Source organism: Cuculus canorus, chromosome 6, assembly GCF_017976375.1.
Source record: "Cuculus canorus isolate bCucCan1 chromosome 6, bCucCan1.pri, whole genome shotgun sequence".
Taxonomy (NCBI): domain Eukaryota; kingdom Metazoa; phylum Chordata; class Aves; order Cuculiformes; family Cuculidae; genus Cuculus; species Cuculus canorus.
Window position 1 is genome coordinate 25549005 of NC_071406.1, and position 12914 is coordinate 25561918.

The 12914-nt window shown below is 34.4% G+C and overlaps 1 protein-coding gene across 5 annotated transcripts in view; it reads right to left on the bottom strand.

Annotated features, from left to right (window-relative positions):
* The window catches only part of CCDC141 (coiled-coil domain containing 141), an 83004-nt gene that overhangs the window by 22305 nt on the left and 47785 nt on the right, over window positions 1-12914 (bottom strand). For all 5 annotated transcript variants that reach the window (XR_008450394.1, XM_054070088.1, XM_054070085.1 and 2 more), the window contains 7 exons: window positions 12262-12441; window positions 11363-11488; window positions 10723-10911; window positions 10238-10417; window positions 8966-9115; window positions 2859-2999; window positions 653-847 (listed from right to left, as the gene is read on the bottom strand). Coding sequence is in view for 4 of the 5 variants with exons in the window: in XM_054070088.1 (XP_053926063.1) it covers window positions 653-847; window positions 2859-2999; window positions 8966-9115; window positions 10238-10417; window positions 10723-10911; window positions 11363-11488; window positions 12262-12441 (1161 nt within the window). In the remaining variant the exon portion in view is untranslated. The remainder of the gene's footprint in view (window positions 1-652; window positions 848-2858; window positions 3000-8965; window positions 9116-10237; window positions 10418-10722; window positions 10912-11362; window positions 11489-12261; window positions 12442-12914) is intronic.

Consider the following 12914-nt stretch of genomic DNA (forward strand, 5'->3'; position numbering starts at 1 on the left):
CTTTTTTCTTTTTAAAAAAGGCAATGCATGAGGCAGTCCTCAAACATATTAAAATAAAATTGCCAAAGTTTTCAAAAAGAATTAGACTGCAGTTCAGGAAAAAAACCAACCAAACAAACCAACAAAAAAACCCCCAAACACCCAAACAACCCAAACCCATATTCTTAAGAATTAAATCTATTAAAAAAATATATGCTTCTTTAAAATACCTGAATATTTTACACTTCAGTTCCAGAATTACTTACCACAGACACAGCTCTTCCTGGCAACTAATAAACTGTACTGCAATAACTTGGCTCTTGTGGTTTGACAGCTATCGAAAGAATTGTGGCAATTTCTGTGTTGCCTCAGAACACACTTAGAGAAAATGAGTGCATGAGTATGATCGTGAATATGCCAAATCACTGTGAAAGTCATATGGAGGTGGAGGCCCCAGTCGTATGCATAGCAGTGCAAGAATGTATTCACTTTGCATGTTTTTCCCTCCTTTCTCCACAAAGTTATGAAGAAAAAATAGAAGCAAATACAGTTTTTTACTAATCTACTCCTTTAGGAAGACAGATTTTTGCCTGAAGTAGTTACAACTGCTTTTACTTATCTCAGTCCTGGATCATTACTACAGCCACAATGAGCATCTCAGATTTATTATTACCTCTTCCATCATCTGTTGCAGATGCTCCACAAGATCCAGATTTTGCTTGTAATCCTCCACAACTCTGCTAAAGTCACTCAGCTGTTTTTTTAAGTCACTGACTGACTCCAAGAGGACTCCGACTTTAGCATAAGGTTCATTTGTTACAGAACCAATGACTTTCTTCTCTAAATTATCCATCTTCTTTTTAAGAGCCTGTTTAAAAGATGCAGAAATGGTAAATATTGAAACAAAATATTACTACTTTTAGAAATAAAAATTCAAAAACATGGAAAAAACCTACACAAACTTATTTCTTGTCCTTTGCTTAAAAAATTCCAGTACAAGTTGTTTTTTCTAAAATAAAAAAAAAAACCTGGAGGGTCCCTGCAATGCTGATTTAAAATTGATGAAAACTATATTTATTAAAGGTTGAATTGAGTTACTTTTTTCAGCTTAAAAATAAACAAATATTTGTAGTAATAAAACATGAGATCTTGAACAAAATAACTTCTATTGTATCTGGAAAAGCAAAACTACTGGAAAACCTTCAGACTCTTTGAGGGAGTACAAGTCAATTCAAGCATTAGTTATTTCTGTTCTAGAATATTAACATATTGCTTAGGAATCTGACGTAAGCAACATCAGTGACATCCTAGCATAATCCCAAAGACCAAAGGAAACAACCATTCATACTTGTACTTTATGACGTCTGGTATTAACAAGACCTGTAAGTTTTATAATATGTATATATGTTTATATGTATATACATTTATATGTTTGATATTCTGGGAACACCGGTCTTGACATTGATGAATACTTGAAGTTGATGACATTGAAGTTGATGAATACTTCGCTGGGCTGGTTGTTTTACAAGTGAGGCAAAAAGACAGGTCCCTGATTTTTGTTTGGAAATGAAGAGATTGGTTTAAAATAGGGAAGTATTTCATGAACTGGCTGCATTGTAAGAATAAACACTGCTAGGAATAACATTGCCAGCAAGTCAAAGAAGGGGATCGTTCCCTTCTACCTAGAGCTAATGGGGCTACACCTGGAGTCCAGTGTCCACTTCTGGCTCTTTGGTACAAGATGTACCTGGACATACCGACACAAATCTGGCAAAGGACCGCAAAGATAACTGAGAGACTGAGCATGCGTCATACAAATACAGATAGCTGGGATATTTTAGCCTGTAGAAGAGAAGGCTCAGGGTGGATATTATCAGTATAAAAACAAGATGTATATTATCAGTGTATAAAAACAAGATGGGAGTAAAGAAAACAGAGACAGGCTCATCTCAGTGGTGCCTAGTGAAAAGACCAGAGGCAATGGACTCAAACTGAAGTATAGGAATTTCTATTTAAGCAAAAAAGAAACAACACATTTTTAATTCTGAGGGTGGAACAAGCATGCCTACAGAGGTTGTGGAGTCTCTGTCCCTGGAAATATTTAAAACCCAGCTGGACATGAAATATAGGAATGTTTTGTAGTTGACCTTGCTTAGAGGAAGGAATTTCTAGTAGATCATCTCCAGAGGTCAATTCCAGCCTCAATAGCTCTGCGAGTTGAATTTGCATTTGTGGATATAGAATCATAGAAGCTACTCAAAATTCCAAGTAAAGAAGTTGTGAAGGAAGAGACTGGCAGGTTAAGTGAAACAAAAAAGTGCTGGTTCTGACTGGCTACTAAAAAGGCCATTCGAGGCTTTGGAGTAAGAGTTTCTGGTGAATGCAAAGAATGGGTGAGTCTAACAGGGTTCAAAGGCACACAAGAGCATGATCCACACCAGGCATTAGATGCAGAAGAAAGTTTTGAGGACTTACATGAAGAAGTGAGGAAGATAAAGTAGCAGGATACAAAAAGGAATATGTGCACACTTATCATTACTTTGTTGATTTTGACAGGCTGTTTGTTTTATTTTGTTCGAAGGAAAACCAGATTACACATTGTGAAGGAACAAGAAAAAAAAAGATTAAACAGAAAAATAAGGGAGGATAAGAGGAGTGAATACAGAGAAGTCGGGAACTGAGGTGAGATCATTTTGGTAAAGGAATTGGAAGAATAAAAGGAACAGAACAAAGAAAAGTGTCAGGAACAGGGACAGGGGAAGCATATAAAGCTGAGTAACAGCTCAGAACACAGTTTACACCTTCTCCGATTTGCGTGGCATAGGCCACAACGATTCAAGTAGTGAAATCTTCACCAAGAATAAAATCCCCAATATTACCTGTATTTTCTCTGCATATGTATCAACTTGCTGAATCTGTACTTTAAGTACTTTCAGATTTCGAGCTTTTTCAGTTTTTTTCATATAGTTAAACTTCAAATTATTGAATTTCTTTTTGAGATCCTTAAATGATTCCCCAAGCTGAAACAGAGTAAGCATACTTGTTAGTAAAAAAGAAAAAAGCATACTTTTATTTAGGTTTTTTCATGAGCTGTTTAACAGACCACAATCTAAACACTGAAAATTTAATACAGAAACGAATAATACTATGCCATCTCATAAAGCATCCTTATTTCTTCAGAATTTCTTTCCACTAGTGGAAACTCATAAACTTACTAAATCAAGGTTTTTGCATTCCACTGAGCATTTTTTACAGAATGGCTGGGGCAAATGATGAGATCCTTGCTCAGACAACTTATGAGAAAAAAACCAAACCAAAACAAAGATCTTTCATTAACTTTAACTAGAGGCAGATATCCTTCACATTCTCTAGCCCATATAGTGGAAATGGTAGCCATGTAAACATATACTCATTCTTATTTTCCAGAAAAACATGATTTTACTGGGCTTAGGCAAGTAAATTCGTGTTTATTGATAGTATTTTTCTCCTAAAATATAACACGTAGTTTACATCAGGTTGCTTTTTCGCTGGGTTTTTGTTTCCCCAGAAGTTACACAGGGACTTAATTTTATACACTGTGCTACTGCAAACATCTTAGTACAATTATTCACAGTCTACAAAGATTAATCCAACTCTTTGCAGGATCAAAGTGTAGACTGTACAAGCATCTGCCTTTCAAATAACTATTCTATGGGTATGATAGCAAAGAGATTGTGCCTAACAGATACCAAAAGATAGCCTCACCTAATCACGGCTAGACAGATTGAGTACTACATGAACGTATTATTACCAGTTAGCACTGACTTGGTGCAGCAAGTTCAACATTAGGGAAAATGATCTTATAATAATATTAATTAAGGTGAATTAGTACCTCCGATTATGAAGCATCCACACTTTCAAGAATTTTCAGATGGACTTATATAGGCTGAGATAACTACTATTAAATTCAGTTATATTAAATTTGTTTCAAAACTCCTTTGTTACTTAGATGAAATGTAGCTACATTTTCTTTAATCTACAAAATATTTTAAAATTTCAGAATGATACGAATGACACTTACAAAACTCTAGGAAACTCCACTTTTATTTACACAAGTATAGATCAGATGCATCTCCAATTTATGGGAATGAATGTAATGCATTTCAAAAAAGAACAGCCATACATGATCAACATAATGTAAAAGAATGTTTATTTACCATAGGAGCTAGTTATAATACAGGGTTGTTACAGTTTTTCTTTGTCTTCCCCATTGCCAATTACCTGTTTGCTTTTATGTCCTCTTGCAAATGTGCCCTTAAACCATATGTCATTCTTTGTGTTGGCAATGTCGTATACATAAGTCTATCAGACATACTAAGCTAAAGTACTCCAATACAAGACTACATATTTTTAAGCATAAAATCTTTTCTCAGTGTTTTTTCCTGAAAGCTATGTAATTCTCTATTTTATCTATGATTGCAAAAAATCCTTTTAGATATTACAGTTACTTTTGAATGCATTTAAGCAACAGATACAAGTACCAGAAAAGTTAAAAAATTGCTTGAAATATACTTCTGGGTCTTCATAAATTGTACTATTTAAATGACATTGCAATTCCATGAGCAATTTATTTACAGTTTTCAAATTATTTACAATTAATTAATGAATTTTGAAATGGAAGAATATAAAAATGACTGAATTTTTTTTTTAGTATTCCACATCCTTTGGACTGATAATCTTTTGTTTTAGGAGAATGTAGAATAAATTACGTAAAATTATATTAGTCTAAAGGAACTAGTCTAAAGTATTATATGTCCTAATACTTTAGGGTATATTCCTCCAGATACACAGATGAAAAGAACTAGTTGACGTGATTAGTGTTAACCAGTTCAGGTTACATCCAAAATTCAATAAATATTGAATAACATATCTGAGATTTTGTTTTATTTGAAAAAGTCCTACAGACTTCTCCCTGCCACCCCTCCCCACCACCACTGAAGGATCCAGAGAGAAATGCATGTTCATTTTGCAGCTACTTTTACTGAACAGATAGAAATCAATCATTATTATTACTACATGCTAATATTAATCCATCAAGGGATATATTTTTCATTTTCATTTTCTTTTTATCTGGTGGGATGTTGCCACATTATTTCAGCAGTGAATAAACAGATGGTGTTAGTGTAATGGAAACGGAGGGAATTCTATCACTGGTGCTGTGATCTTCAATTAAAGCTCTTTATCCCACCTAAGTACACAGAATAACAAAATCTATCTAAAATTTCTTTGTTAATAAAGCCACTTCATGAGAACAATATTTTGTATTCACAACACAGAGCCTTATTTGCTCGTTTAATTTTGAGGAAAAGAAGAGATGAGCAAGAGTTTATTTTAGTTTACTTCACTGGCTTATGCACATACTCAGGTTAGTGATCCTTTAGAAGGCCAGAGGCTCTCCTCATAGCAGTATGTGAAATTAGATCGCCTTGTTTCACATATGATGGCTCATGTGTCAAAGGTCTGCAGCTGCTGTCACTTTTCTCTTTTAGCCTCAGTGGAAATCCCATATTCAGCTCAGACTTGTACATCACCCCCTCAGAGTGAACGCAGACAACTCCTGTTATCATCAGCAGTTGTACCAAGGATGATATATGGCAGCTGATTTTTAGAAATCTAAATGCATCTCATTTTTCTGCTATTTTCTGAATAATTATACAAGAAATACTAAAGGAACTATATCTCCTAATATGTTTCAATTACTCCAGCCCACAAGTTTAATGGAACTTTGTAACTTGTCCATTGTGTCATAGTCATTAATCAGGCAGCTGTTCCTAACTATAGTTGGCATGTCATGCATGGAGGATGATAGTGGAGGAGAGGGGTTTAGGTGCCAACTGCTCCAATTTATCACACAACTACAAAATGAGAAAAGCAAGTTATAGAGATGGTTTAAACATGTTTTTGTTAACAGTGCCATTCCAGTAAAACATTTTGATTCCTGTGTGAGTCTTTCTAGGAGGCACTTCAGTATTATTAACCACTTATCCTTCCCTTTTTATTCATACATAAAACTTTTAGTAGTGTTAATAATCAAAATAGCCATGAAAGCAGATGACCAGAAATAGATTTTCAGGGTGGCAAGGATTAAAGAACAGACAGAAGTAAAGGCAGCCAGAAAATGGGAATAAAGAAAAAGTGCTGTTCAAGTCATTAATAATTACTTTAATTACGGGACCACATTCAAAATAAATTAAAAGGCATCAGTTACTGCTCCTACTAACTTGTGAATAGAGATCACTCATTACCCTCCATGATTAAAATCCACATTTTCAGTTATATCTTTCTATAAGTGTATAAATACCAACATAATGAAGAGGAAAGTAGCAAGATGACTCAGAGAGAAACAAGAATTTGCTTCAGGATGTTACTCTTCTCTTGCAAGTTTGGTACAAATATGCCTAAGTGTTACTTTTAAAGTGATCCCCTAAAGAAACGGATTTTTTGTTGCCAAAGTTATCTCATGTAAAAAACTGGGTCACTTATAATCTCAATAACAAATTTAGTGTAGTATTCAGCTACAGTTACCTGAGGCTTGACTTGACTCTATTGCAAACAATTGCAGTGTAATGCAGTACAGTTGCAGCTCTTCAGAGGCCGCTACCCAAGATTGTTTGCAGAGCAGAAAGCCTAAACTGGCAAATGAAGATCTCAAAGGTCATACGTGCTTTCCCTATACCTTTCAGAGATGTAGAGGCATAAATATTTTTTTTTTCTGGCCTTTGCAAATTCTGTTTAAATTAGAGAAGGCAGACAAAATGTGTGTGTTTTACTCTTCTGTCCTCCAACACTGTTTCAAAACTCATGCTGTGTACCTTTGGTTCTAAATTGAAGTATTTGAATCATTGCTTCTTACAGAAGCACTAATACCTTACAAACACGGGAGTTAGCCAAGTCTGATATTTTCAAACACCAGTGAGTTCTAATCACCAAAGCTCTCACTCACATGTTTTATTTACACACTTTAATTAATCATATTAAATCTAAATTAACTTAAGTATTCACAGCAAAATCCCAAATATTTTCCATCAACATTTTTTGCTCTGCACACTGGTAAATCGCAACTGAATTATCTGGTTGGCTGTTTACTGTGTGACAGCTATGAACAGCTGCTCCTTGCTGCTGGCACATGGAGTATTTATTTGCTTAGACATAGTAGTTGGTAAAGAATTTGTTATTTAAGACAGGTCTGTTACATACTAGCAATAAGCAGACTAATTTCTGGTGTTAAAATTAACATAATTTAAAACACTAAAGTGAATACTCAGAATTTTAACATATACAATATTTGTTTAAGAAATGTCTTCTATGTAAAACTTCAATAGACAAGGAATATAAAGAAAATGGTACCCAGACACCAAATTAGTATATTTCAGATAGTTTACATTCAAGATTCAATTGGCTTTGGGGATCAAAGGTTTCAATTTAATCAGCCAACATGGCTTCCCAACTTACAATGGAAAAAAGTTCTACAATTAACACTTTAATTGAAAATATGCTATGCAATCATCTCACAGAGAGTGTCCATTAAGTATGAGAAGATAAAATGTTACATTTTTCAATATATGGCATGTGGTAATAAGTGTCACTGACACAATTTTCACTCAAATTTGAGAGAGAGAATATTGGGTTTTTTCCTCAAATTTCTGCTCTCACTGAAAGGCTAACAAGTAGTAACAGGTTCTCCTATACCACTTGTTGCACCTATTCTTTCCTACCATAAGCCAAAAAGTTACATCACAGGAGACTGATGCACAGAAGTTCAGTGAAACACATTCGTCTTATAGCTAACATGGAACCAGAACTCTGAGAATAAAAAGAAGAATTAATTTTTATGCACATGTTCTTTCGGTTTCAAAAGAAATTTTTGTGAAAATGGATAATTTTCACAAACACACTAAATATTTTGTAAATAAAATGAAAGAAAATTCAAATAGTTTTCTCATTAAAAATAGCTGGGACAGATTTCAGTTACCTCTACTTTGGCAATTTAGAAAATAAAACAGTCTTTTTTTCATTCAGACGTGGGTTTACTCACTGGAAGATAAAATAAGAAAATATGACTTTTAATGTCCCATGTTTCACCTACCTATGTTTCACACTACAGGAACAACAGTGTGGAATCGTTTTGGGTAAGAATACAGTTTCTGTAGTTCATGGATGCTTGGAAGTGCAATCTACAGAATATCAAGCGTAGAGGCCATCAGCCCCTTATTTTAATGCATCACTCTGAGAAATTTCATTGTATGGAATGTTTTTACTAAATAAGTTTTTGCTGACACATCTATGCAATTCAACCTGCTAAGTTGTAAGTGGATTTGTATTTGGCTTGCTAAGATGCTAAATTAATAATAATATTAACAAAACAATTTTTCCTAACCTGAGTTCCCTAATATTAAATTCTAATAACTTGTGCCAAAGAACATTTCCTTTTCTTCTAGCAAGATTTAAAGCATCATAACTTGGGTTTCTGAAAAAAATGTTCTAAATTATTCTGAACTTGGTATTAAAAACTGAAATTTCTTTCTAGTAGCCTTACAACTGCAATATATGTAAATTCTACTTTTGTGTGAAACTAAATTTGTAAGAAAGAAATCTAGAATCTCTTGTATTTCAGATGAAGCTGACAGAGCTGAAAGTTAAAGAAAAATAGAGCTGCTTTATTTCCAGTCCTCTCGGTACAGTGAAAGCACTTTATTTACAGCCCAACAACTTGATATAAAACTGAATTGCAGAGGCATGGACCATAGATTATTATTGCTGCTGTGTGGATCAAAAGTTGCTGGCAAGATGAAAAACAACTTTTCTGTTTACATACGAAGCATGTAGAGAAACAGCAAACAGTGACATACATCACAGAACACAACAGCCCTTTTAACAGGCATTAAATGTGTTGGGATTTATGTCATTTCATAGAATCACTAGGTTTGAAAAGACCTCTTAGATTTACCTCATTTATCTCCTCTTGAGTGGTGCAGTGTTGGAAATACTGTGACAGTTCTTCCTCATATTTATCGGCTTTGGAGCTCCAGTTAATGCTATCACACTCAAACCTCGCAAGTTCTTGCTTCAGATTCTTTACAGAAACATACGAGCAATTCTAAACATGGAAGAAAAAGAAACTTATGAAACTCAGGAAATGGATTGATTTAATCAATCTACAATGAAAAACATTTTGAGGCAGAACATGTATAATCAATTACAATGCACTAGAGTAAACTATTAAACCTCCACTCTAGCAAGAGCAAGTACACAGCAGTTTCAGTCACCAGCAGTCTTAGAAGTAGACACACGGTGTCCTCTCTGAGTGATGAAGTGCTTAGGGACATAGTTTAAGGGAGTGTTAGGAATGGTTGGACTCGATGATCCAGTGGGTCCTTTTCAAGCTGGTGATTCTGTGATTCTATGATGATTCTACGAAGAGGAAGTAGCCTACTACATTTCTTTACCACGTAGAGATTAGCTCCTTTCTGCTGTCAAACAATTTATGGAGTCTGAAGAGCAGACTGGCAATGTGGATAAAGCAGACAGGCATAATGGAACATCTTGCTTTCTCTCTAGTAAATGAATACAAGGCAATAACAATACTGCCCTGAATAAATAACTCCTTTCTAAAATTACATACATTTTGCCACACACATCAGTCTAGAATTCATTTATAAGGAATTAATTTATAAGGTTATTATATTTCCTTTCCCTATAGGAAAATAAATATGCAAAACAACCTTTACAAAAGAGAAGGAGGAGTCTACTATATAGATGTGGCATTCAAAAAATCACCACCAGGCCTCGAACTGCACAAAGAATATGGTGATATTTTGAGATTAATTTCTTCCCTATTTAAAAAGTATTTCAATGTTTTCCAGAGTAAGATCTATTCACACCATTAACAAATTAAAACAAGATTTCAAAGAAATTAATTTTTCTTTTCTCTCGCAGAAGTGATTTGTAATGTAAGTAACTAATGAAGGATAAGTTTTGTCGTTCCTGATGCTTGATTTAATTTGATGGATCTATATCTGCAAGCTCTAAAGGAAGAAATCTAAAAATCATCAACTGTTTCACATTTTGTTTGCTTTCTTTTAAAAGAATCTTAAAGCTCTGTATTTATTTTTCTCAGAGTATTAATACATTTTTGTACATCTAAAAGTCAGTCAGATAGCTCCAATAATCTTCTTTCATATTTATCTTTGATTTCACAAATCATTCCAATGGTACTCACAGTTCGTTGTGTAGCAGACAAAATATCCGCACCCTGGGTAATAAGCAGTTTGTATAGATGTCTGATATATGTATGTTTCTCTTGAGCATTCACAAGGTAGGTTTCAGCATGGTGCACATTTTCAGGGTCCTCACATACTTCAGGAATATCCAGTTCTCCTGATTTTGATAGAGACTCCAGCTGGAATATATTAAACAAAACAAAAAAATCAGTGTGTGTTTAAAATAATGTGGAAGGAAGCTTACAATTCCTTCCTTACCCATAAATTGTTACCTTAAATTTTGTTAACTTGGGATTAATAGTTAAGCTTGGTTTCATATCTTAATTTTAAATTCTCCAAATTTCATGCAATTTTAGATTCAATTTTTTTATTCTGATTACCAGGAGCGCTAATGTTGTTTGTCTGGGGAAAGACAATGGGCACCAAAACCAAATAGACTCTAACTGCCACTGGAAGAAGGTATATTTTAAAAGATTGTACTCACTTCTTTTTTAATGTGATGGAACTTGACTGTCTTGTTGAAAATCTCATCATATGCTGTTACGGTGTCCTTTACCATTTGATGGAGATGAATAAGCTTACTTATTCTCTCAGAATTGTCTTTCACAGGAAATCCTTTCTGGCTTAGCAATTTCAATAATTTTATCAGGTACTCAAGCTCGGCATTCAGTTGCTAGCAAAGAAGAAGAAGTTACTCAAATTACACAAATATATTCCAAGTTTTCCCTTCCTTTGGATGAAATAACAGAATTGCTAAAACTCAGAGGCGGTATTCAGAGGAGATGGGAATCTCAGTATGACACACCTCAGCCTCTGACCAGCTCTAACTCAAAAGCTGATACTCTCCTTGTACTTCCAATACATTTGTGTGACTTTAATACACAGCTAACACCATGCAAGAAAATAAATTCTCTGGACACTGAAGGTAAAATGTTTTCTCCCTTGCCTTATAAACACACACAAATCCTTCCTCCTGGAAAAGTAATGCAAAACATAAAACACTACAACCCCAGATACTCTGTCTCTGTCTCCGTCTGAGGTCACTGCGAATGTGAATCTCTACAGTACCAAACAGAGTTTTTGATCTTCGCTAGCTTTTTCATTTCACTAGCTTGGTTTCTCACCTGATACTGTGGTTTCATTTGGTTAAGATTTTTTTGTAGTTCCAAAACAATGAAAAGGTCACTTCCAAGATCAACTGATGCTCCAAGCTGGAGTGCGTCTTGAAGAATCTCTAATCCATGTGTAGTCTAAAAGATGATCAAAGAGTTCAGTGTTTCTATATGTAGTAAATAATAATAATTAAATCAACCACAACACAAATATAAATTTGTAACAAGAACCTTCCCCATACCAGACACTATCAGTAAATTTCATTGAGATAGCTTGTAGGAAAAAAAGATTTTGAAATTGACTGATTTTTATTTTTAAATGATAATCATGTCTCAAACCCTGTGACTGACAAAGGTCACAGGAAATCTTTAAGACAGTGTGCAAAGACAATTCAGACACTGAGACCGAAGGACCCATACATAGTGTGTTTTGTGTGATAACAGATGTCGTCCTAAAAACCCCTGGTTCTGCTACTAGTCTAGCTAGTGTTGCCTTTAAGGAACATTGCACATTGTCTCTGTGCCAAGGAGGTTTCACTCCTCTTTCATTTCGAACATAGCTGGACTTGAGTTTAGTAACTATTAGGACAGAGTTTAGTTTAAGTCACAGCTAAGTAGTGTTTTTCTAAAAAAAAGCAAACAAAAAACTTAAGCACTGCTGGTATGTTATATGGACTTGATTAAAACTTAAAATTTGAAATGCAGACTTGGACCTTTATGTGTCTGAATAAGACAGATCAAAAACTTCATGTTTCTTGATGACTGAATAACTGAATAGACTATGGAGGAGCATTTTACTGATCATCTCCTTTAAATGACGCCTATAATACTTGATGAGAGAGTCACAGACAAACTAATAACAATCTATAAATGCTTGCCACAGTTGCTTTATTCCTGGCTATTTTACTTACAATTTTCAGTTGTTCTTTAAATATCTGGCACTGTTGCTTGATGGGTTTTGCTTCAGTAATTTTAAAATTCCAGGTTGCCCAAAGATCAGTCAGCTCTTCCTTTTCTTTACTCAGATTAACAATGATATCTTCTGTTGTTTGTACAGTTTTTTCTGCTTTTAATATTAAAGTCTGATTTGCCTGGTGAACAAACATACACATTTTTTTTCCATGTTTCTATAAGATTTCTCAAGAAAGCTTAATGAAAAAAAGCAACTAGCATAACCTCTTAGAAAGTTTCTGTTACTCTATGTATCTTTAAATACATTTCTCTTAAAACCAGATATAGATGAACAAAACTTGTATGCTGAGGACATGGCTAATATGAAAGTTTAACATTTAGAACAGGTCAATAATGACTGAATTATTGCCATATGATGCCTGTTTAATGCTCATATAAAATAAAGTTATTTCTGAATAGACAGAAGTACCCAAAGTGGCCTTTTGGTAAAAAGCAACTAGAAAGCCACGTGGCTGAAGAAAAGACCGCTGCTCTGCACTGATAACAAAAGCAACATGAGAACATGGGAGGGATAAACATTTAGCATTTGAACATTTGGTGTTTTCTCCTCGTTTTAACAGAGCCCATGTAAGAAACACCAGAAAACTAGGTA